We start from the raw sequence: 25,135 nt of genomic DNA, 5'->3' as shown, positions 1-25,135 counted from the left end.
CACATGATTCTGGTCTCTTACTTTTCTGTGTGTGTGTCCGTGTCTTCATTATAAGTTGACCTGTCCTTTTGAGTGTAATTGGGATATAAGTAATCACTAAAACGTCATTCTGCATTTGATTTATAACTGTTCCTTTGCACAGAAATTATCAGAGTCGGTGACAATAAGAAGATCCATCAGATTGAACTCATTCCAAATGATCAGCTTGTTGCTGTGATCTCAGGACGAAATCGTCACGTGCGCCTTTTTCCCATGTCAGCTTTGGACGGACGAGAGACCGATTTTTACAAGCTGGCAGAGACGAAAGGGTGTCAGACCATAACTTCTGGCAAGGTGTGCCACGGAGCTCTCACGTGCCTGTGCGTGGCTATGAAAAGGCAGGTCCTCTGTTACGAACTATTTCAGAGCAAGACCCGTCACCGAAAATTTAAGGAAATCCAAGTCCCGTGTAACGTGCAGTGGATGGCGGTCTTCAGCGAACAGCTGTGCGTGGGATTCCAGTCGGGATTCCTGAGATACCCCTTGAATGGAGAAGGGGGTCCGTACAGCATGCTCCACTCAAATGACCACACGCTGTCCTTTATCACACATCAGCCGATGGACGCCATCTGTGCAGTTGAGATCTCCAGTAAGGAGTACCTGCTGTGTTTTAACAGCATCGGGATATACACGGACTGCCAGGGCCGGAGATCCAGACAGCAGGAGCTCATGTGGCCAGCAAATCCCTCCTCTTGCTGTAAGAGTCTCTTACTTTTGGCTGTTTGCCCTCTGCGTCTCTTTCCTTTTCCGTCAGCCTCGTTTCCTAGATATATTCACTCTTAATACCGGCTTGTTTTTCTAAGTCCGCCTTAAGGTTTTGCCTAAGTATTAATTGTGTCGTTTGTGCAAAGTGACTCTCCGTAGTTAGTTAGACCTAGGCCAGCAGGGCTGACCTTAACTTGTCCGGAGTTGAAGCTGATCTTTCTGTGGAATATTTTACTTAGCTGGCTTTTTAACCCATGTGGTCTCTTGAAGTACCTCTAAGCAGTTATCTTCACGGTCCCCCCAAATACAGTGCCTGTGAGCATTAACAGCTCCTGAGACTTACCCTGGAGAAGCAGTTACTAAGTGAATTATTTAAGCGCTGATGTAAAGGCATAATGCAGCATCTGTAAGAAGTGTTTCTCCGTTTTATAGTTTTGTCTAAATACCCGGATATTTAAGATTGCCTGGTGCACTCTTTCAAGAACTCGGAGGACATCAGTGAATTAGTGAATGCGTCACGTGCCATTTCAGCGGCCGAGGGCAGTGCCCTCACGGAGCACAGAGTGGGGTAGGCAGGACCCCTGCGGCCGAGACGCGGCAGCGGGTTGTGGTCGCCCTGCGGCGGATGCGTGGGGTTCCCCAGCCGCACGCGCAGGGGTACCTGACCCCCGATGCTTTGTCCTCAGTGGACGCCACTTGAGCGTGTGTGAGTGCTGAACCAGGGAACCGGGGAAAGCTCGAGCGTGCGGCGAATCCAGGAAATAGAGCGAGATCCTCACGGAGGCCAGACAGGGCGGCTCTCCGAACACGGGGTGGGGGGAGCACTGGGGACAGGAGGCGTGAAACCCCTTCCACTGGCCCCCGTGAGAGGAGGGATGGTGGACGGAGACCGTCAGGCCTAGAGGTTCAGTGGGAGAAGAGTTAGGAGGCTGGTGTGCTTGTTACAGAAGAGTGAGAGAGTCTGGAAAAGAAAAAAGAAAAAAATCCTTCTAATCCTACCCACCCAGCCCTACCTGTTCTTAAAGTCTTGTTTCTTCTACACTGTGTACTTGTACCTGTGGTGTCGTATGCAGGATAAAGGCTGTCTCGTAACCTAGTCGGGTAACGAGGCAAAGTATTACTTCCGTGCGGAGTCAGAGTGAGAGCATCCGGGTCGTACGGGTAGCGTGGGCGGTGGTTCGACTCGTGACCCCGTCTTAGGGAGAGCATCTCCTCCCTCTGCTCGTGTCACTGTCGGTGCTGGTTCGCTGTCAGTAGCTTAACTGGTTTAGGAAGCGGGTACTTCAAACGTGACGTGAGGACGTCCCTTTATGGAACTAGCACTGGACAAGGGAGCGTTTCGCCCTCGGCATAAGCCGGATGAATCCTCCTGTCCTGTAGCTGCCGTCTCACCCGACCCGTAGCGTCTCCACTGCTCGTTTATGATTTGCATCCTGTTCCCAAATGATTGGATGCGGCTACTGCATGACCACAGTAGGATTCGGGTGGGATTCCGTTCCACAGTTATGTAGCACAGACCTTTCAGAATGTTTGGCGTTGAAGAGTTAGAGAAGTGCGGGGCGCCTGGGTGGCTCGGTCGGTGAAGCGTGCCGCTCTTAGTGGCAGCTCGGATCGTGATCTCAGAGTCGTGAGATCGAGCCCCTCCTGGGAGTCTGCCCTGAGCACAGAGCCTGCTGAAGATTCTCTCCCTCTCTCACTGCCCTCCCAGGCTTGCGTGCACGTGCATTCGTGCTCGCTCTCACTCTCTCGCTTTAGAGAGAGAGAGAGAGCCAGAGCAAGAGAGAAGTAATTAGCCACTGTCCCTCCTTCCCTTCTCGCAGGCTACAATGCACCGTATCTCTCCGTGTACAGTGAAAACGCAGTTGACATCTTCGATGTGAACTCCATGGAATGGATTCAGACTCTCCCACTCAAAAAGGTAATTTAACGCCAAAAATGGGCTAGCAAACTGATGAGTGGAGTGAACCACTGATGGGACCAGTTAGCTCCTTTTCGCTAATCGAGCGTTTTCTGGCAGTTGGTAATTTGGGATTCTGCTAAGAGAAAAAAAGTAGAAGCAGAAGTCAAGCTGGTTAATTTTATGAGTAGCTCAACACCATAGTATTTTTACCACATTCAGTGTCACCGTGTTTCGCTGCGTCATCGTGAGAGCATCGTGGTAACGAGAGACTGGAGCGGACCCTCCACCTCGCACGTGGGTCCGTCCCCTGCTTCAGGAGCTGGGGGGGGGGGGGACCTGTCATTCTTCCTTGTGGCTGTCGTTCACATTGTGGCGTGCAGGTGGTAATCCTGTGAGACAGACCCCACAGGCTGGAAAAGTGACTAAACTGAGAGCCCAAATGTGTGTAAATATCTCGTTAAAAAAATAAAGGTGTTTATGCTCTCATAAAACATGATTTTCCCTGTGACAACAGAGAATTTTTACAAGCATGCAACAACTGTTCTGTGTGGGTGAGGAGTAAGTTTCACATAGACGTGCGTAGCTTGCGTCGTCCGCTGGGGGCAGGGTTTATGGGGGGGGGGGGGGACGAGAAAGTAGCCAAGGTCAGATTTCAAGGTCTGCCCCAATGCCTAAGGACATCAGCCGTGAAAACTCTTGGAAATACTCCCACTTCAGGGAAAGCACCCAAAATATGGCCCTCTGGTTTGCATTTGGGGGCTAATTACATTTATTTTCCATTTTATCATGTAAATCGTATAGTATATATGAAAGAATAGGAGCTTTGTGAAGCATGATAATTATTAACAGCTCACTCAGGGCCAGAACATCCCTGCCTCTACCTGCGTACCTGTCCCTTATCCCACCCCCCAGCCCCTCTCCAGAGGAAATCACTATCCTGAATGTTGCCTGTATCATCCCTTTGCTTTTCTTAAAATACAGATTTTTTTTTTTTGGCATATTTAAATATTCCTAAACACTTGTTTGGTTTTGTATTGTTCAGTTCTGTCTGCCTTTGAGCTTTATGAAAATGTTACACTGTGTGTTCTCTGCCTTCCTTCCTTCATGCATATTCCAGGGTCCGTCTGTGTGATTACGTGTGCTGTAAATAGTGCATCGTTTTTCACCACTATAAAATATTCTTTTGAGTGACTAGATCAGTTCATTCCTCCATCGTCTGATTGGCAGACACATGAATTATTTTCCAGGTTTTGCTACTGTGAACACCGATGCCTGTGTTTCTCTAAGTCACGTGTCCAGGAGTGGGATTGATGGGGCACGGGGAACACAGGGGTTCAGCTTTACAAGATAGTGTCAGATTCTTTTCCAGAGTAATTGTACCAGCTCATCCTCCCCCCAGCAGTAACCAGAGTGCCTCCTCACCCACATCTTCCCTGACCTTGCCATTCTCAGTATTCATAGTTTTATAACCTTTATAAATGGTTATGACATGCTGTCTCACTGAAGCATTAATTTGCACATCCCCAATTAACTGTGTTGTTGAGAATCTTTTGTATGTTTATTCGTTCTTAAATTCTGTGAAATACCTACTCATGCTTTTCGCTCATTTTTCTGTTTGTTCTTCCTTATTAATTTATTGAAATTTTTTATATATTGTAAATACTGGGAAAGGGATGGGGTAAATCTTTTCTATTCGTGACCTAGTTTTATGGTGTATTTTGCCAAGCATATATTTTGATAAAATAATGATAAATTGTATTGTCATCATGTTTTTTCTGTTAAGAAACTCTTTCCTAACTCAAGGTCATAAAGATATGATCTGTATTTTATTCCAAACGTTTGAAAGGTGTGCCTATTACATTAATGTCATGAACCTGTGGAGTTGGGGTGTGTGTGTGTGTGTGTGTGTGTGTGTGTGTGTGTGTGTGTGGTGTGAGGTGGGGACTCCGTTGCTCTGTGCCACATACATGAGCAGGTGCTCTGTCACCACTTAGTGACAGCACCCCCCCTCCCCAGTGACACAGTTTCATCCCCATCATATGTGGACATTTAGTTCCACTTCAGGTTCATAAAGTAGCTGTGTTAATATCTTCTTAGTATAAATAGTCACTAATGGCTTTAAAAAGTCAAATTTAAGATTTAAATGTATTTAGGGGTGCCTGGGTGGCTCAATCGGTTGAGCGTCCGACTGCAGCTCAGGTCATGATCTTCTGGTTTGTGAGTTCGAGCCCCGCTTGGGGCTCTGTGCTGGCAGCTCAGAGCCTGGAGCCTGCTTCGGGTTCTGTGTGTGTGTGTGTGTGTGTGTGTGTGTGTGTGTGTGTCTCAAAAATAAACATTAAAAATTTTTTTTAAAGATTTAAATGTATTTCTACTTTTTCCCCCAGAATATTCTTTCTTTAGAATGTTGTCATTATAACTTTTTGTTAAAATTACATCATTTTATATGCCTTCCCCATCAGAATTGTTGATTTTCTGAGAGCGTTATATTCTGAAGAGGAAGGATAAATGGAAGGTCTTAATAGGGTGTGCTTTACAAATAGGCCTGAAGTTTTATGGTTCCACTTGAGGGTTTTACTGAAATGCTAATTTTATTTTATTTTTTTATTCTTACCTTAGGTTCGACCCTTAAACAGTGAAGGATCATTAAACCTTTTAGGGTTGGAGACAATTAGATTAATATATTTCAAAAATAAGATGGCAGGTAAGAAAATATAATGTTAATACGATAGCTTCAAAGGAAATACTCTCTCTGAGCTGACTGCCCGGAGATAATAAGTGGCAGAGGCCACATTTAAACCCAGGTTCCTCTTACTCCGAAGTCTGTGACCTTGGCTACTATCATGGTCTCAATATATTCAGTTAAATGTCTGGATAGAAAGTCGTTCTGTCTAATCTAGCTAGGTACACAAAATACTTGTTGCTGACGTACCTGATTTCTCTGGGGAGTCCTGAATTAAGTGCAGAAAGTATGGCTGAAAGCAGTATTTGCTGTACTAGTAATGCTATAAAACCTAACCCAAGTCTATGGCACTGAAATTGTGAAAACTCATGCAGAACTCTGACTGGGGACTTCAGGAGTACATCATCCGCCAGGGCACCCGGGGCCTAGAACTTGGCGAGTGCCCGTGGCCGCACGGGCAGGGCCGCCAGAGTCCAGAGGGGGCACGGGGGCCAGAGGGCGCGGGTGGTGTCCACAGTCACGTGGAGGTCGCTCGGCCCCGGAGGGCCCTTGGCTGACAGACTGGTGGTTGTAGCAGAGGTCCTGCCTGGGGACATTCCACCGCGACGGGAGAAGGGAGATTCGGATTTTAGAAATGATTGCCACTCAGCGACGGCTTCGCCACGAAGCTTCTGCACTTGAGCTGTAAGCGTCTCCACCTCCAGGGCCTGCACTTCACTTGTGTCTGTTTCTTAGAGGAAGTCACAATATTCACGTAGGATCGGCTGCACCAGTTCTCACCGTGTGTGGCCGTGATGATCACAGAACGTGTCCGTTTCCCAGTCCACATCTGTAGGATAAAGCCTCTTTCCACTCGTGTTTCCGCATCTTTCCACTCCTCCTCCTGCCCTAGGCTGGACGCGGGGCGGGCTTGGAGAGGGAAAGCCTGGCAGGATTTCAGTGCAGGCGTCTTGTCCTCGGGAGGGGGAGGGAGGGGCCCTCGCCTGTTCTCTGGCTGCCTCTGGCCTTCCCGTCTCAGGGCTCGGTGCTGCTGCAGTCCTCCCTCCGGCTGTCCCACGTCCCCCGCTGCCACCGGGACCCAGACCCACCCCGGCCGCACGATTCGCACGTTCCAAAATCGTGTTTCACACGTAGTTAGGAAAGCAAGCTGATGAAGCTGCATTATCAGGATATGAGAAGAAGACTGCTTTTCCGCTAATCCCCGGCCTTGGCTTGCCTTTCCCTCGCTTCGGCTTTGTGGGTGTTAAAAATTCTCCAGGTTGGCTTTTCTCCTGTTCCTTAGAGAATGGCGTCCCTCGTGTTGTGTGAACACCGCTGTCTCTCTTATTCCTAGAGCGTGTTCACAAATTTCAGCATGTCCGGGGAGCCCTTGGCGGACGGTTGTTTACTTCTAGGTTATGAACGCTGAAACCGGATGCCAGGTGCATACGATTAAGTATCCTGGCCCCCCAAGATCAGAGGGGTAGAAACAGCCACAGAGTCTTGCCTTTAATAAAGGAAGCTGGTGGGAGCCCAGGTTTTTGTCCTTACCCACATCTAGCAGACTGGATCTTACAAAAGGAAATGTTTTATTATGTAAAAAGAATTTTAACGATCATTTACGTGAATACTTTACCATTTATGCCTGACGATTGTGTAGCGTAATGGGAGGAGTTTTTTTTTAACACCCTAAGCCATTGGAACCAGTACCTGGAAGGTGAGAGAAGACAGGATAGAGAGATGGGGGGGTGGGGAGGGCACAAGGCGACAGGACCCCCAGGCAACTGCATTTTCCTTTTCTTCTGCTAGAATTGTGCCACTGTATGTTTGTAATCAGATAGGAAGTGAAAGTATACTTTGTAAGCTAGGTTTCATCTCGGCGTATCCCTGTGTACATGTGTCCCGTTTGAATTGTTACTTACCGTGAGTATCAACACACACCTTTTGAAAATGCAAGTTGTGTACGTTGGACAACTGATTCCTGTTTGTGCTGTCTTGGAGATTAACGGATAAAAAGCATTTTAGCGCTTCAAAGAACGCCACCGGTCTTTGTCTTCTTTTAACAGAAGGGGATGAGCTGGTGGTTCCCGAAACATCAGATAACAGTCGGAAGCAGATGGTTAGAAATATTAACAACAAGCGACGCTACTCCTTCCGGGTCCCAGAGGACGAGAGGTTGCAGCAGAGGAGGTAGGGGGGCGGGCGGGGCCGTGCCCGTCGTCGGGGCCGTGGGGAGCCTCCGCGGGGCTGGTGGGTGACGGAGCGTTAGTGATTTGGAAGGAAGATGGGGTCTCTGAAAATCTGTCGTCCCTCTGTGGTGTCACACACCACAGCGACGAGCCTGCTTGTCAGTGTGATTTTGATTAACACTCTCCAAAATGATCGCGCTGGATTGAAGCACCGCGTTTGCGCTCGTTTCTCCGTGGGCGTGAAATGCTTGCGGTTTTTAGCGGTTTTTAGAATGCGAGCCTTTGCTCGACGTAAAACAGATCCTAGCTGCGTGTAGCACACGGGCGCGGGCCTGAGAACTTCAGATTAACCGTTCTCTTCGAGAGTAAACAGCCAGTGGGCTGGTAACATTTCCAGTTACGGGTAAAAACATCTCTGAAGTGTTATCAGTGATTTTAAAAGGCCTGCAGAAAATGGCCAGGACTGTCTGTAAAATAGAGCTTTGGCATTTGAGTACTGAGAGAACCCTGTCTGTTTTCCCACCAAAAAGCGTAAGATCTTGTGTTTAAAAGAAAAGCTTCTAAGTTTCAGTTGAGTATATCTTATTGTTAATTCTGTCCTGGCTAAACTTGATTTCACAGTTTTATTTTTGTGAACCAATAAAGGATGCCTCATTGTTTTCTAAAGTTAACGAGATCGAGCCCAGAAAGTGTGTCTAAACGGGTGTTTTATCTTACAGAGAGATGCTGCGAGATCCCGAAATGAGAAATAAATTAATTTCTAACCCAACTAATTTTAACCACATAGCACACATGGGCCCAGGAGATGGGATACAGATCCTAAAAGACCTGCCCATGGTAAGAGAAATGGAGGGCAGACGGGAGCGGGGTTACGAGTGGGCCAGAGGGGGAGAAGACGCGGACGCGTGCGTGCCCACATACGTATGTAGGCTTCACGGGATACGCAAACGTGACGATGAGAGACCGTGTCCCCGTAGCGCTATGTGCGTACGACACGCGGGAGAAAAACACAGCGTCTGGGCATCTGCGAAGAACCAGACAGATCTGGTTCTTAGCTGCGCACCCCGTAAACTTGCCCCGCATCCAGTTGCTGATGGAGCACACTGCCGGGTCGGGAGAGGATCTGCACCGGGATCCAGAACTCGCTCACCAAACGCTGACGTTTCGCTCAGCTTCGGCAGTTCCATACAGATATTCGGCCTTTCCCACCTGCACAGAACCACGTCAGCCCGGTCGTTAACGGCCACACCTGTTGCCCGGTTGGGCAACCGAGTCTCTTTCCTTTCCCCGATTACACACGTGTTGCCTGGCCCGTCTTCCATACAAAAGTACAACATAGGCAGACTGGTTTGTCACGTGAAGATTGGATTCTTGGACCTGTTATGTTGAAATTAAGGATACTAGTGGAATTAGGAATTTTCCAGGCTCTGTGCATACTTAGCATTTTGGTATCACAGTACCTGAGCAAACTATTAAAACTTCATACGGCCCTTCTGATCACTGGTGGTGGCGTTCAGACTGTGAATCTGGACCCAGGCTCTCTCTGAGGGAGTCTGTCCTCTCGCCACGTTGCCAGCTCTGCTGTGACAGGAGACACGAATATCTTATCACCGACAGGAAAAAAATGCTAGGTGATCTAGTTTAATGTGCCATCAAGCATTCCTTAAGGTGAAGGAGTTTCAGGGGTTCACAAAGTTCCCAAAATATTCCTCTGCTTTGTAGCCTTCCTCCATCAGGTGAAAAGCCAGTTTGCTGATGTTCTAGAAGTTTTTCAGGCCTTCCTACACAGGAGGACTTGGCCATCACACCCCCCGAATAAGCACACAGAATCGAAATAGCAGATTTCAAACACTCTAAGAACTCTCTGTCAGCGCATCATCTCCCATTACCCCCTCAGCACTGCAAGTAAAAGAAATCTCTCTTCATTTTTTTGTTCGAAATAGGGGCTGGTGGTAATGACTGAGCAAAACCAGTTCCGATAGCATTTCCGGGAGATTCTTCCCCGCACCTGACTCCATGACGCGTGGCCTTCCGTGCTGGTCACGTATTCCCATCAGACCTCTTCATTTTAGCGTTTGTCGTCACTGATTGTGTTAACCCGTGACTGCCTCGTGGGCTCTTTTTGTCACGGACACGGGTGCCTCTTTGTCCTACAGTGCGGTCCAGTTTTTAATGTGTGTTCCGTTCCTTTCTTGCCATGTAAGCACCTTGTGTTTCCAGGACGAAAACTTGGTGCAAATTTTTGAAACCTGTGTCTTAGCCTTATTTTATTTCCACCTGACTTTCTTTTACTAGCCAGGGACACACAAGCTGGGGCTGTTGTAAACGTCCATTTCATCACCCAGCCAGTAGTTTTAATACACTGTCCCCCAGACCTGGGTTTGTCTTGGGTAGACACTGGGAAAGAACGCAGTAGTGCGCAGGTCTGAAAAAAATTAACGATGATACGTGTACCCGTGTATACACATAAATGTTTGTTGAAAAGCTCGTGATGTTTTAATTTGTTCTCAGGTTTTATGTCCTTTCCACTGAGATGGAATTATCTGTATTTAATGAACTATTTCCAAAACTTAAGATGAATTAAATTCATCAACCGTTACCGTGTAAGAACTTCGGGCACCAAAGCCACCTGCCATCTGAGCCAAGAGCAGCGTGCACCCTGGACATTTTTCTGTTTTCACTTCTCATATCAGTACCGCTTTCCTGGGAAATACTTACGAGCTTAGAGAGTTTATTGGAGATCTTTAGAAACTTAGTTCTGTTTCCTTTGTACCAAAATTGATACTGATATAGGGTTGTTTGCCTCCTGAATGTGGAAGAGAGTGTCCGGAGGAGGGAGTCTCTTCTCTCCTGAATTGGATGTGAGCCCTTTACGCACATCTAGCGCGCCGAGGGGAGAAGCGACACAGATGACTTAGAAATACGGACTGCTCCTTGTCATTTCCTTCCGCCATCGTGGGGTGCTGCCAGTAAAGGGCAGGGATTTCTCCCGGTGAACACAAGAGTAATATTCTACCTCCAGAAGATTTATTTTTGGCACACGACCTTTCTTCTGGTTCAGTGACCCCCCCAGAGCTCTATTGAGTAGTTATTACATTTACGTCAATAGGTTGGTTTTTTTTTTTCCTTTTTGGAAATAACTTTAGAAAGTGCTGGTTCACTCACATCTCTAAATTTAAAACAGTGTCTCATAGAGGAGCTCTTTTTTAAGTCTCCATAATCTGTCAGATTTTGTTTAGCAAAGCAAGTTCATCCCGGTTCGGGGGCCTTCTCCCCGCAGTGGTCCGTCCGCCCACTGGCCCCTGGACCACGTGGCCTCAGAGAAAGTGGCCGGGTGCTGAGTGACCGGCCCCACATCCCTCAGAAGCCATTCAACCGGATATGCTAGCGCCTTTGGTTAGAAAAGCTTTTTCTCTATCTTCGCTATTACAGTATTTTATGTTTTTATCAATATGCCCGCCCAGACATGGACGGGATTTTTCCCTTGTTAAAAACGAACCTGACTTTTTGGGTGTCTAAGTGGAGCCAGGTTTGGGCTTCCGGGAGTCACCACCGTTAATGAGGGTCACCGAAACAAGACCGGGGAAAGCAAACACACGTGCAAGTCTGTAAATTCCAGGGAATGGTGTTAGGTCTCTAAAGAAAACAGGCTAGCGGTTCTGATGAGAGGCTGCCTGTGGGTTCGCTCACCTTGAACCATTTCTCGCTCTTTCTGTCCTTACCGATGGTGTGTTTTTGCCAGATTTTGATTCTATCACGTAAGAAAACACGGAACTGAACTCTGAAAGTCTGGTTTCGGTGCACTTGCTGCCGCTAATAAAGGAGAATAATTGTACAAGGTGAACGTTCCAGGAACTGGCAGGAGGATTACAAAATGTAACTTTCTAAGGCCTGAGAGTATTTCCTTAAGGACTCAGTTCTGATGTGAGCGATGTCGATGTCGTGCCTTCCGCATGCGTGCTGTCTGAAATGTCACGTGGAACCAGTGAATCCATTTTCATTACCGTGTTACTTTTTTTCTTCTTCCTGTTGTTTTGATAGCCAGGCCTCCCTTATCCGCCCTCGCTTCACTCCGGCCTCATCTCCTCTCCGATCAACTTTGAGCACATCTATCACATGACTGTTAATTCCGCTGAAAAATTTCTCTCTCCTGATTCCATAAACCCTGAGTATTCCCCGTCTCTACGCTCTGCCCCCGGTACACCCAGCTTTATGACTCTGAGGGTATGGACGGCCGAGTCAGGTGTTAACTACCACTAACCGTGTGCGGACCTCCTGTTCCCAGCTTGATAAGTAACCCGCGGAGGGCGCTTCCTTTTGTGAATGTTCCTTCCTGCTTCTCTCCTGCCAGACCTCTCCCCCTCCCCCTCTTCCTCCTCCTCCTCCTCCTCCAGTTCTATTTTGTTTCTTCTTTTGAGGAGAAGCATGAAGCCTGGGGAGGATTTCACTTTTATTCTTTGAACAGTATTGGAGGGGTTTTTTGGGGTTTGTGTTTAATAGATGTTCCCGTCATGATGTCCCTTTACAGATGCCATCATTAGAAATAGTCCCGTGTGGGTCTTTATTCTGTTAAACTAAACAAGGAGTCCCACAACTTCTGAATTTTTTTTATAGCACATTACCCCAAATCTGGTTCAATTCGGAGAAAATTCTTTCGATTTAGTGAGGTTAATTAAGGTCTGTGGTAGGACCAAGCCACAGGCCTCCTATCTACAATAAACCCCGTTTTGAAAAAGCTTAAAAATGTCCCAAGTAAAAATTCTAATAGTATGAACGAGTAACGGGAAAAATTCCAAAAAGAACGTGATCTTACTAGGCTTTCAGATGCTGATACACCTTTAATTCCAACCAGGATCCAAGATCCGACAGCTAAATCAAAGAAAAAAACACAAAGCGTGCAGCATCTATCTGGAAGGAGTGCGCCCCCTGCTGGCGGCCCCTTGGATCCGGCCCCTTGGATGCCGCCTGGCATCTCTGTAGCCGGTGGCCGTTAGCGCGGCTTTCCCATACCTTCCATCAAGAAATACACGCTTAAAAAAGAAAGAAAGAAAGAAATACACGCTTGTGCTAACTTCACAGTAACGTTTTCTCAAGTTAATTTTACAAAGACGACATTCGGGTTCTGTCATGCAAACCCTTGTCCCACAGTGCCCTCTGACTCAGAGAGACAGTCACATCCGTTTTTTATTCGCATAGAAAACCGTAGGGTGACAAGTTTCTTTTTGTACTTTTGTTTGCATTGTACAGTTACTCTAAATTATAATGTTTGAAATGTCACTGTCATTAAGCTATAATGTCATGTAAATATCTTATTTGACAAACTAGAAGATGAACTGTGGTTAAAAAACATCAGCCTTAGGTTGCTTGTCAGCAGTCCGCAGGGAGTGGGTTCCAGAAGAATGTTGCACAAACTGACCGGCCAAGAATTTTTCGTACGAAAGATGACAGAAACGTTGTTTAGGTCAGTCCTCCGCAAGTAGAAACACTGTTGTCGGTGAAAGTCTTCCCTAATCCAGAGAGTATTTGCACATGAAAAAAGACCAGTAGCTCAGGTCTCTGTCCTAGAATGAAAGTGAACTTGAAATGACTGAACCATAAACTTTTTTTGTGGGATTGTGTTTTTTTTCTCACAAAACGTGTCTTCTGTGTGTCAGTCTTTTGTGACTTCAGCATTCGGTGTGACTGCACACCTGGTATGTTTTTCCAGGCTTGATTTTTGCCACTTACTCCAGGCTAGGCCTGTTCCGTAGGAAAGGACGGCCCCAAGGTATCTTGAGGTTTCTAGCAGAAGCAGTAAACACGTAAAGGTTGAAACTGATTCTCCCACCTCTCGATCCTTCCTTTGCTGCCTCGTGTGCACGTCACTGGCGTCTAGAGGTTTGCTTCTGTGTGCGCGAATGTTAAAACGCTGGCCCTGCTTCCGCTGGGTTTTATTTTCTTAGAGAAGAAAAGGTAAAGCGTTTGCTTCGAACAGATAACACACTAAGAATTAAATGGACTTTGCAGATTGGGTACGCGAACCAAAATGGCGCGGTTGAGTCTGGGGCCAGCCAGCCAACCGACTTCCAGTGTGTGTGGCTCCGTGACTCGAAGCTCCTCATGCCACATCAGCGTGTTGCCCGATTGCTGAGACTTGCGCCCGGCGTTAGTGGTTTTGACGTTAACCTTCCCTCAGGTGTCAGCCCCGACACCTCTCCAGTTCTCAAACGTCCGGGTCCCTTGAGGCGGCCAAGGGCTCTGGGTGCTCGGCCGAGTTCAGATGGCCCGCCCCTCACGCCGCCTCTCTGGCCGCGTATGACTTTTCAGAGCACCCGTTGGCCCACTTTAATACCTGGGACACCAAAATCATTCCATAAGTTGATGGAGAATCTTGTAAACCGGTGTCCCCGAGTCAGAGCACTTCGCCCCAGCCGCAGTGGTTTCAGGCGTGCTGTCCGTGACTCCTGGCCCCGCTCTGTCAGCACGCCAGGGTGTGGGGATGTGCACGTGCCCGTCCCCTACCACGCGGGAAAGCACTTACTTGAGAAAAATCTACCCTTGAGTGACCTGGCTCCACGTGGGCTCACTCCATTCAGCTAGTGCAGTCCCGCCAATCAAAGTCGCCGACGTAGCAAAACCTCCGTTTCGGGCGTCTGCAAATGTCCATATAATTCTGCACCGCACTGTCACTTCTAACCATGTAACTTCTACTTACTGTTCTCACAACAAAAAAAGAATTCTTATTTGCCGATAACCGTTTCCATAAGCACAAGGACGAGCACTTACCCTCGATTGGGGGGAGGTCGGCTTCCATTAGGGGTTAGTACTCCTGTGGGCAGGAGGGATCATAGAATCGGGTCCTTGTTCTGTGTCACCCCAGGTCAAGATCACTTATTTGTTACAGTTAGAGTGAAAATTAGACGTCTCCGCAGAAAATCACTTTCTCTCCAGCTGAAGAATTTTTCTTTCTGTTTTGTTTTCAGAACCCTCGGCCCCAGGAGAGTCGGACCGTGTTCAGTGGCTCGGTCAGTATTCCATCTATCACCAAATCCCGCCCTGAACCCGGTCGCTCCATGAGCGCCAGCAGCGGCCTGTCAGCAAGTAAGTGCTGCCCGGGAAGCCCCGGGCCCCCCCCTGCTCTTCCCTTTCCCACGGTGCACGCGCCCCTGCCTCAGGCCTGCTGGGTGGGTCTCGTTAGCACAGGGGCACCTGTTAGGAGAACGATCATGGGGTCCTTTGTGAGCCCACAGTGCATCTGGGAGACAGGCAGACACATAATAGTACCAGTTGTGGTGACAGGTGCTCCGAAGGAAGTGAACAGGACCCCCCTCAGAGAGTGACGAGGGGGAGCCCAAGGTCACGGGCCTTCCCTAGGGGTAGGGCCGCCTCTGAGTCCTGTTTGACTGAGAGAAGGCCAGGGTGGCCACCTGTTGGGGGTCGGGGAGTGACCCAAAAACTAAAGCACAGGAGGTAGGCAAGGTCAGATCAGGGACTTGCGGAGCAAGCTAGGACGTTGTTGTCTTATTAGAAACCAAGGACCTTTACCTAGTTTACATTCTTAAGAAGATCCGTCCACCTGCCAGAGGGAGCAGGCAGGGCCACAGGCAGGGGTGCAGGCATGATCCTGGGGGGCTCTCGGCGCTGCCTGGGGCTCACAGGGGAGAGGAGGAGACCGTTCGGGGACTTAGTTGTGGGAGGTGAGGGGGGAGAGCCACAGGGGTGCCCGGGTTCCAGAGGGGCTGGCAACACATGAGAAAGGAGACCTGGGTCTGTCTCAAAGAGCAGCGTCACAGAAGCAGGCCGACGCTCGTCATGCATCCGGCGAACGGCGCGGGGGCACCGTCCTCTGTGACCTGCTTCCAGGTGGCACTGTCTTCATCGTCAGCCTCTCTCTGCCCTGAGCTGCCATGTGTCCTTCCCGGCGCTTCCGCGGGAACCCAGGGTTCAGTGGGGGTCGGGGCGGCATGTCAGGTGCAGGGGTGCTGAGCGCCGCCTCCTTGGAAACGTGCACGGTGCACAGAGGCGCCGTGTGACCGCCTGTGACCATGACATGTCCCACCGAATTCGCGGGGACCTTCGGTAGTTCCTGGGTCACAAGTGGTCTGCTTGTCTGTTGCTTTCTCAGAAGTAGCACGGGTGGCTGGCGTGGTGGAGGGCGGAGGGGAGGCGGATCGCACTGGGTTCAGCTTCACTTGGGACACGTGTCTGTGGCCTCACGTGCTGGAACAGTAGCTACATGGGTGGAAGTCGCCGCGGCGGGCGGAAGGTCCCCTCGTTCTCCAGCTCCCGCCGTGGGTGGCTGCGGCCTTGGGGCCCTGACCGTAGGAGGATTGAAGCAAGGATCGTGGGTTTTCTCCTTTCCGAGGGCCCGGTGCGGGGCCCCAGGGCAGCAGTGGCCCCCTGGGTGGCCGGAGGCCCATGTCCCTCACCACGCGGGCCTGTGTCCTCACCCAGAGCAGGTGGCCACAGAGGCAGACGGAGGCGTCAGCCTTTCTATAACCTCCTCTCCGAGGGGACTCGCCGGCCCTGGTCCCCCTGCAGCACTCAGACCCAGCTGGGGGGGTGGAGGGGACCCTCGGGTGGGGCTTTCCCCCCTTTGTCCCTGTGTCCTGAGACACTCACGGGCCCATGTGTGGCCCTGACCACAGTGAAAACTCCGGCCAGGTGGAAGGGTGACGACCACGTCGCTGTCTTGTTACCAATGGAGGTGAGGCAGTGAATTTCCCGGATAACCGGCTGTGAATTACCAAGATTTGACATGCACACGGCGTCACAACGTTGGTATTTTAGTCCGTGATCCTTCTCCAGACCCTGGGAACCAGAAGTTGTTTCTTCTTTCGGAATCCAGATTCTTTTCAGCACGTTTACATTTTAGAAAGGAACCGATGGTACAACGTGTCACATTCCCGGCAAGATCGGGGCGGCAGCCACAAATAGATGAGCATTTACACCGCCAGACTCGTGGCTGGTCACACCGGAAATACGTGGATAAACGTAGTCGTGTAAACAGAGCTCTGTCATCGGCTCCGACCAGGCTCGCCACCCTGTGTGTCTCCATCGGCCTTAGGAGACCGTCGCTCCCGGGCTCCTGTGGAATGGGCAGCTGGAGACGGCAGCCGTGAGGCGGAGACGCCAGGAGCCCGGCCGGCCGCCGCCTCAGGGGCGCTGCAGGAGGGGCCTCTGTGCCCACGGGCACCAGTCGGGCGTGGCCTCCTTGAGGTCCTTGTCCAGGAAGCCCCGGGGGGCACCTGCCGTGTCGAGTGCCTCTCACTGGCTTTAAGAAGAGTCCAGCTCATGGGAGAAGTTTCCAGAAGGGCAGGCAGCCAAGAGAGAAATGAGAAGTCATGGAGGACCACGCTGTCCGTCTCCACAGCCAGCCAGACTCAGGGTGGCTTCACGACACAGAGGTGTCAACCACTGTGGCTCCACCCCAGCCCCAGCCCCCCCCCCCCCGCCCCCCGCAGAAAGAAGGCCTGTCGGCGACCGGGTCACTGGGGAGCCTCGACTCTCCTGAGGTCACCCGAGACAGACACCTCACTGCCCCACCCCCTGGGCATGTGGTCTCAGCCAGCCGGGACCCCGGTCCTCGGACTGTCCCCGGGCCCCTTTTGCTGGTCAACCCAAACAGCCCTGCTTGAATGTTCTCAGACGGGAGTGGCTGAGTGTCACGTTTCCTTGAAAAGCACTTTCCCAAAGTGTGTTCTTCAAAATAGTGTAAGTCACTGAGGGGGCATCGGTTGCTTCCGCTCCCTAACCGATCGCTAGAACGGAAGGAAGGAGCCAGGTAGACAGGGGTGTGGGCCCCGCTGCGCCTGCGCCCGTTTGCACCGCGTCTCCGCGCCCTGAGCGCTCGCTCGTTCCCACAAAAATCCTCTGAGGGAGAAGTTATTATTTGCAAACGAAAACCGAGACTCGGAAAGTTAAAGTAACTCTTTGAGGTCACACAACTTTTTTATATCGAGAGAGAGAGAGAGAGAGAGAGAGAGAGGGAGAGAGAGAGAGGGAGAGGGAGAGGGAGGGAGGATGGGCGCACAAGCAGGGGGAGGGACAGAGAGGGAGAGAATCTTAAGCAGACCTCACACTCAGTGCAGAGCCCGAGTTGGGACTCGATCCTACGACCCTGGCATCGTGACCTGAGCCAAACTCAAGAGTCAGACGCTCAACCGACTGAGCCCCCAGGCGCTCCAAGGTCACACAGTTAATAAGCAGAGCGACGGAAGCTTCTGGCACTTTGGATCTTCTTTTCAGAATAACAACATTTCGGGAAAGTAACATGCCATGCACTTCCTGTGGCCCTGGGGCAGGCGTGGGGCCCCAGTGAGGTGACCGAAGGGCCCAGGAGAGCCACGTCCGAAAAGTAAGGCGTGCGTCCCTGGTCTCCGGAGAAACAGTGACGATCGGTGCGTGTCTTGTGGGAGCCGCCACTGCACACGTCCGGACGCAGGCGCCCGTCCCCGGGGCGGAAGGACGAGTCTGTGGTTCCCAGCCGGCGTGCGTCCCGGAACCCTCACGAGAGGCTTCGCCCGCTGCCGTATCTGGTGTGCGGTGGGGCCCAGGCGCCGGCATCTTCAGCCCCAGGACGTGTCGCTCCGTGCGTGCTCAGCAGTAGTAGCCCTTGCAGGAGGTCGTCACCGGGGCCGCGAGGACGGGCGTCAGCAGGCAGGTTCCTGTTCTGCCACCGAGGACTCCTGGGTTTGGTGGCCGTGAGGTACACGTGCTTGACGCGGTCGTCTCTGACCCTGTTCCCAAAATCTTCGTGTGAAAAACGAAACTGGGATTTGTTACGCCAACAACAGTGCGGAAACCTCAGCACGGTCGTCTTGGACCAGCGGACGTGTTTCTGCGCCAAAACTAAAGAATAATGAGAAGCGCTGGGAACTTTAGGTACGAACAACGCCCCCGTCTTTCCAGGGGGGATCATCCTTTCCCGCCTCCTGGAGGCGCCTCAGCTCTAAGACCACAGGAGAGCGAGATTTTAGAGACACTCCCTTCCTTCTCGTGTCCAGGCTTTTCTCCCCGGGGAAGAGAATGCTTCTCCTGTGTTCCTTTGCTTTTATGCCGATTCCCCAGCAGTGAGGTGACAGGTGCAGAGGCGTGGCCTTGACCACCGCCCCCTCACCAGGTGGCCCCAGGGCAGGGGTGGCCTGTGTCTCCCCAGTCGGCACACTTGTCCATAAATGAAGTTTCACCCGAGTGATGTCTCGTAGGGTCATCCGCACAGAACGGCAGTGCACTAAAGAGAGAATTCTCTGGAGGGAGCTACAATGCCAAGTGGCCGCCCATGCCCTCCCCGTCGGAGGGCTCCCTGTCTTCCGGAGGCATGGACCAGGGAAGCGACGCCCCGGTCAGGGACTTTGACGGAGAGGTGAGTGCGGGGCGTAGCAGCTGGTGGCAATCCTGGGTCCGAGAGACCCGGGCACTTGGGGCACCTGGGCGGCTCAGTGGGATAAGCCTCCGGCACGTGATGTCAGCTCGGGTCTTGACCTCCGGGTGGCGAGTTCAAGCCCCGCACCGGGCCCCACGCTGGGCTTAAAGCCTGTTTTTAAAAAAAAATAATGACTTGAGAGGGACCCCGGACGGGAGTGGGGCGGGGCCGAGCCAGGCCAGTCCCCGGGGCCACAAACTGCAGTTTTGCTGGGACGTCCTGCTAGCTTTGGCGCGAGAAAGGCCGCAGAGAGGACTGGCCGCAGAGAGGTCCTGTGCCCGTGATACGGCTCTTGAGAAGGGGCTTCGTCACTGACAGAGACCAGGCCCACCAGGTTCCTTGCGCGGGGTGGCCGTGGGGAGCCGAAGCCCCCCGGCGCCGTCGCTTCTCACCGCCGTCTTCTCGGGCCCCCAGGACTCGGATTCTCCGAGGCATTCCACGGCCTCCAACAGCTCCAACCTGAGCAGCCCGCCCAGCCCCGCGTCGCCCCGCAAGACCAAGAGCCTCTCCCTGGAGAGCACGGACCGCGGGAGCTGGGACCCGTGAGTGGCCTCGGCGCTCAGAGTGGACGCCGGAGCGGCCTCTCCCCCCACAGCCCCTCCGCGGCCCGATCTCCGCTTCCCCGCCCCCGCTCCCCAGCCCCTGCCCGGGAGGCCCGGGCCGGGCAGCAGGAGCAGGGTGGGGGTTCTGGAACGCGGACGATGCACCTGCAGCCCCCCTCGCCCCCACTCAGCCCACACCTCCACGCCCCCTCGCCCCGACAGCAACAACCATAAAGGCAGACTTCCACTGAGCAGCTTCGATGAATATCGATTCCATTTCGTACACTTAGAGTTGCTTTCCATAATAGTCGCCCCCCCCCCCCCAAAGGTAGCTTGAGTAGACGGATCCCACGGACGGCGCGGTGAGAACTTCAGGCGGACTGGTGTCCTGGGGGAGTCGCACCCTCCCGAGCGGCCGCCCGGCGCCCACAGCGGATGTCGACCCGATCGCCGCCAGTAAATCCGTACTCACTAAAGCAGTGCATATTTTACTACATTACAGAGTTTAAATACGTACACAAATGTAGAGGTTAAATACTGAATGTACATAGTAAAAAGAAGCATCTTGTATTCAACAAAAGATGGAGACGTATATAAGAGAGAGATCATTTAATTTAAAGAAATGTGTTGTTTCTTGTCTGTTTTCCAGCTCAGTACTTTAGAGGGTAGGAAGGCCTTGAGTGTAGACGCTCACAGGCTTGAGGAGTCCGAGCACCCCCCTCCCAACCCCGGCCGGCTCTCACACCGGCAGGGGCCGCAGTCCCACGGGGGCTTCAGGAAAACCTTCCGGAACCTGGTCTCGCCGCTCTGGGCTGCGGCCCGGGCACAGACCTAACCCCGGAAGGTTCTTCAGCAGCAGCGTCGAAAGGCTAATCTCCTTCCAAGACCTGTCCTTTTCCGGCAGCGGGATTCCAGCCACGCTTGTCCTTTCTTACTGTGTTTGGTATCTTCTGCAGATGAGTGTAGAAATGCCGTCTTGTCACGTCCTGAGCCCTTCCGTTGAGAGGACGCGAGGAACGTCACGGCTTCTGAGGGTCCCTAACAAGGTTCAGAGAAGTGCTTTTCTCCTGGGCTACCCCAGTTCCTGCGCTACCCCCTGGGCGGAGGGGGGCTCGCGCTCCGCAGAGAAGCCCCAGGAAGGGTGTCGTTACCAAATAAAAAACCTCAGATGCAAGGACTTGAACAGCCTTAACCAAATATTCTTCCCCACACCGGGCGGGAGACGGAAACGCGCGGCCCGGGCGCGGGCAGGACGCCGGGGAGCCGCCACCTGGCCCGGCCCGCGTCCCTCCCTGCGCGGCTCAGGCTCCGGTTCCGCCCAGGTGAGCACCTGCCGTTCCGGCCACCGCGAGCCAGTGAAACGCACACCCAGCACAGCCCTGCTTCTTGAGACGTAGTTCGCCAGTTAAGCACATGTGAGCGGAGGGAGAGAGAAATAAAAATATCTCCTGGAAGTAAAGAGAGTGGGTCTCAAAATGTCACTTTTTATCTTAAATTCCTCTGGGAGCTAGAAACGCGATTTATCCTCTCCCTAGACTTCAGCCAACAGGGAACCTGAGTGGCGGTGTGTGAGCACCGTCTCCGCTGGGCGCACCCCTCTCGGCGGAGCCGGGACCGTTTCCAGGTCGATGCTACCCTGAGAGGGCACCGGGAGGTTCCGGAGGGAGGGAGGTTCCCAGTGGCGGCGGCGGGAGGGAAGATGTGTTGCAGAAGGGTCTCGGTAGAGGATTTACAAATGACGGGTTTGGCAGTCAAGCGGTCGGCAGGGTGCTTGCGTGGGCAGGGGGGCTGCGGGCGGGCCTCGCGTACTGCGCGGTCCTAAGCTCCTAGATCTTTCTGCTTCGGGGAAAGAGTGGTCGTGTGAAGTGCTCCCGGCTGTCCAGATGTCGAGGATCAGACCTTGAGTTTGCTTGCTGCCCTAGACCGGGTGGCGCTGTGAACCCGGCACTTGGGGGAGAGGAGGCCAGCCGCCTCCCCTCCTCCCCTCCTCCCGGTCCTCCCTTTCCCCTGGCCCTTCCCCTCCCCGCGCGCCGCACCCCCACGCTGAGCCTTTAGCTTATAGCTGTGACAACCACGTGTGAATTTTTGTTGCCTGTAGGTGCTTATTTTTTAAAGGATGCTTTCAGGATCAAAGTACCCCCCTGCCCGAAGCCTGGACCCCACTGCAGTGAGTCATGGCGGGCAGACAGAGCAGAGCGCCCCCTAAGGCTTGGCCCGCAGCCCGGCTCTCAGGGAACTGCACCCCAGCACTTTTTGTTTCCTCCACAGCAGGCTTACAGAGCGGTCCCCGGTGTGACAGATTCTGACAGCAGGGCTTTGCGGGGGCAGCACCGAGGGTGATGGGGGGCGGGGGGGTCCCCGAGATAATGATCCTTCCACTGGGCTTACCCCACTCGAAAGGACAGAGCCGTTGCCGGTTGCCGTCGGAAGCTTCTCGGCATGACCCGGAAAGACCGGGGCGGGTCCCAGGGCAAACGACACGTGCTGTTCATTCGAAGGGATCTGCCGCAGAGACCGCGGCAGCGGCATCGCTGTCCCAAGTCATTTGTCCCGCGGGACCTTTTAAGAACCGGTAGGGCGGCCGGAGCTCGTTTCGCAGTAGGAAGGAAGGGTCGGAGAGGCGCTCGCGGCTGGTCTCTCCGCGTTGGTATTCGGTGCTAGGTCTGTCTGGCCCACCCGTTGTCTACCCTTGACTTCTCACGAATTTCATTGTGCGTGCTTTGGGTATATAAAATTATATGCGTACATGGCTGTTTCTTTTTGCCAAATACAAAAGCCTTCCTCTTCGTCACCTGGTCACGGAAGATTCCCACAGCCCTACGTACGTGGGCGATGCGTGCTTGGTCCCGGGAGCAGTTTGAAGGGCAGGAGCCCGGGCCGGAAGGGCCTGTCCAGTTTCCCACGAAGCCCTCGTACTCAGGCTTCTGGGGAGAATCCGAAATTCCTGTTTGCGGCGACAGTCTGTCACTCCCTGGCTGGCGCTCGGCCCCGCTCGGCCTCCGTGTGGCTAGAGTCACATCTGTGTCGTTAGTGCCACGTGCACTTCGGCAAGAGACCGGTTGCTTTCACGCGGACTCTCAGGTATCACTCAAGGGCCAGAGCAGGCGCGGGCCGGTGTCCTGAACACCTGCCCCCGGGCACAGCAGGGCCGTTCTGGTCACAGACACCGTGGCCCCCTGGCCGGGTGGGGCCCTGGAAACTCCCCACCCGTGTCTGGACGGAGGGGCGCGCTCAGCGGCCAGACAGGGCACAGGCCGGGCGTCTCCGCCCCCAGCGGCCCTGGCCGGGCCCCTGACCCAGCAGGCAAGCTGCACGGTGGTTCATCGAGCTCCCCCTGAAGCCCCTTCCCTTGTTGGGACTCGAACGATCGCTTGAGTCCAGATCTCTGCAGGGTCCCGCCGGGGAAGAGGGCCGGTTCGGCAGGAGCGGGTGTCAGCCGGGGCCAGTGGGCCGAGCCAGCCCTCCTCCCCAGGACGACTGCCACACACGAGCAACCCTGTCGCTCATGGGGCCAATTGACGAAAACAGACCTTGAGATTTCATGAAAACAAAATCTGCCTTTTCATTTGATAGTGTAATATCATTTATTTTATAAATTTTTTAGGGTTTTTTTCTCATTGTAATATTGTACAGTTTTGCATGGCCTAGGTGTAATCATTTTTTTGTTCAGAATATAATGCGGACAAATGTGTGTATGGGAGGAAAAAGGCTGTTGCGTTGGCCTCTGATCACTCTTGATTTTCTTTGGTTTCATGCCCTCAATGTTTTAGGGAAGTTTCTAAGAGATTCTCTGCTACCAGACAATGGTGTGGATTCTTTTGCACAGAAATACTGAAGGTGGGACAGTCAAAAATGTATCAAGACTCCTCGCCAATATTTTATGTTGGTCTCGATATTAACCAGAATTTGATGTATTGCAATAAAACAGGGAACTGTTGGACTTGACTGTTTCGTCTGTTCTCCCCGACTGAAACGTCTGGGGAGCAGAGGAGAGGTGACTGACTCCTCATCTTACTGGGTCCCGCCTCCGGCCCGTCCCCATCCCCTCCCTGCAGGACCCGGGATTCGAGGATCCTAGGACTTCCTTAGGTCCGGGGAGCAGTCCGATCTCCTCCGGCCAGGCCCCGCCCGAGGCACCCGAGGCAGCCCCACTGCGTGCAGCTGCCAGGCTGAGGACCCTCTGTGTGGCCAGTTCCCCCCTGGCTGTCACGTCTGTACCAACCGGTGGTGGCTGGTTTTCTGTCTGCTTCCTGCATTTAGTGCCTCTGCCCCTGTCCCCGGATCAGGACGAAGGGCACATCGGGGGACACGCAGGCCAGGCCGGGAGCTCTTAACAAGGTAAAGTGAAACTGGCTGAGACCCGCTCCCCACCCCTCACCCCCCGTGCCATTTCACACACAGTTGACGGTCCCGACTGTTGTGGGTATAACGGCCGCCTCTTCACAGAGGCAGGTGTGCGGCAGGCTCGGCCAACTTTCTGTAAGAGGCCCGGAGACCCAGGCCGCGCAGGCCCTGCCGGTAGGCGTCTCCGGAGTAGCTGCGGCCCTTCCGTGGGTGGCCAGGGTGAGGGGGACACCCGACTGCCTCCCCTCTCTTCCCGTGCTGAACGCAGAGCTTTCCGGGGCATGACACTGACCCTGACCCTCTCCCAGCGGAAGGACGGACACCACAGTGCTGGGATGGTGAGTTTCGGTGTTCTTTTTAATATTGAAACAAATCTGACCATTACAAGAATTGTACAAAAATTAACAGCCTGTAACGACCCCCCAGCTCTAAGCAGGCGTCATCTGCACCTCCGTCTCCTCCAAAAAAGCCCTGGGGCCTGGAGGGGGAAGGGGGGGCCCCACACCAACTTCCCACACAGAGACAAGGGCGGGATCACTCCCACCCGTTGCGGGCCGCGTCAGTTCTGCAGAAACTTCCACGCGTCGGGAGTATACAGACCAGCCAGAGAGCGGGCAGGGCCTGCTCAGAGCACAGGCTGGAGGGAAGGGCAGAAAACACAAATCTCATTCTAGAAGCACACACACGAGCCTTAGGCTTCACGGTCAGTAAAAATCCAGGGGCTTCTCGGTATTTCCGGCGGCAGAGGTTCCCGGGGAACGCGCTCACCTTCCGGCGAACATTCCATCAGGAACATCCCCGGGCCCGAAAGGGAAAAAAGGAGAGAAGGCCGCCTTATCTTTACCTGCTTCAGAGGCTCCACACGCACGTGCAGACTGGCGGCGCGGCCGGCCCCGCGTGCAGTCCCGCGCGGCTCGCCCCACGCCCTCTTAGGGGTCAGAACCGCCTAGAAGCAGCGGCCTCTCCGGAGCCGCCCGCGTGGACGCCCCAGTCCCCCGCCTCGCCCCGCTACTGCTCGGCCTGCCGCCGGCGGTAGTTGCTGTAGGCCTCCTCGAACATGGCCTTGCAGGGGAAGCGGGCCTTGAGCTTGGAGCAGATGAGGAAGGAGCCCCCCATCTTCCTGTGCAGGGAGTAGGTCTCCTCAGGGGGCGGGACGAGGCGGTGCTTCAGCATGATGGGGATCAGGTTGTGGATCTTCTCGGTGGTGCTCTGCGTGCCGAAGTCAAAGGGCCCCTCCGAGGCGAAGGCTTCCCCCAGGATCAGGATCGCGTCCAGATGGGCGTCCTCCATGGCCTGGGGGGGGGGGGGGGGGGGGGGGGGGGGGGGGGGGAAGGGTGAGCGGCGCCGGCGCCC

General features: G+C 53.1%; 2 protein-coding genes across 21 annotated transcripts in view; one reads left to right on the top strand and one right to left on the bottom strand.

Annotated features, from left to right (window-relative positions):
- CDC42BPA (CDC42 binding protein kinase alpha) overlaps positions 1-23,378 on the top strand; it is a 321,754-nt gene extending 298,376 nt beyond the window's left edge. For 10 of the 17 annotated variants that reach the window (XM_043568800.1, XM_043568796.1, XM_043568795.1 and 7 more), the window contains 9 exons: positions 143-736; positions 2,565-2,662; positions 5,261-5,345; positions 7,370-7,493; positions 8,212-8,329; positions 11,534-11,716; positions 14,455-14,572; positions 18,679-18,836; positions 19,311-23,378. In XM_043568800.1, coding sequence (XP_043424735.1) covers positions 143-736; positions 2,565-2,662; positions 5,261-5,345; positions 7,370-7,493; positions 8,212-8,329; positions 11,534-11,716; positions 14,455-14,572; positions 18,679-18,836; positions 19,311-19,442 — 1,610 coding nt within the window. In that variant the 3' untranslated portion in view covers positions 19,443-23,378. The remainder of the gene's footprint in view (positions 1-142; positions 737-2,564; positions 2,663-5,260; positions 5,346-7,369; positions 7,494-8,211; positions 8,330-11,533; positions 11,717-14,454; positions 14,573-18,678; positions 18,837-19,310) is intronic. The other 7 variants (XM_043568805.1, XM_043568804.1, XM_043568803.1 and 4 more) reach the window with 1 other exon arrangement.
- Positions 23,379-24,121: 743 nt separating this feature from the next.
- Positions 24,122-25,135, bottom strand: part of COQ8A (coenzyme Q8A) — a 40,112-nt gene continuing 39,098 nt past the window's right edge. For 3 of the 4 annotated variants that reach the window (XM_043568808.1, XM_043568810.1, XM_043568809.1), the window contains exon 15: positions 24,122-25,075. In XM_043568808.1, the coding sequence (XP_043424743.1) occupies positions 24,791-25,075 (285 nt within the window). In that variant the 3' untranslated portion in view covers positions 24,122-24,790. The remainder of the gene's footprint in view (positions 25,076-25,135) is intronic. The other variant, XM_043568811.1, reaches the window with a different exon arrangement.

The sequence above is a fragment of the Prionailurus bengalensis genome, chromosome E4 (assembly GCF_016509475.1).
Source record: "Prionailurus bengalensis isolate Pbe53 chromosome E4, Fcat_Pben_1.1_paternal_pri, whole genome shotgun sequence".
In the NCBI taxonomy this organism is placed as follows: domain Eukaryota; kingdom Metazoa; phylum Chordata; class Mammalia; order Carnivora; family Felidae; genus Prionailurus; species Prionailurus bengalensis.
Note: the sequence above shows the minus strand (reverse complement) of the source record. Positions and strands in the feature narration are given on the sequence as shown.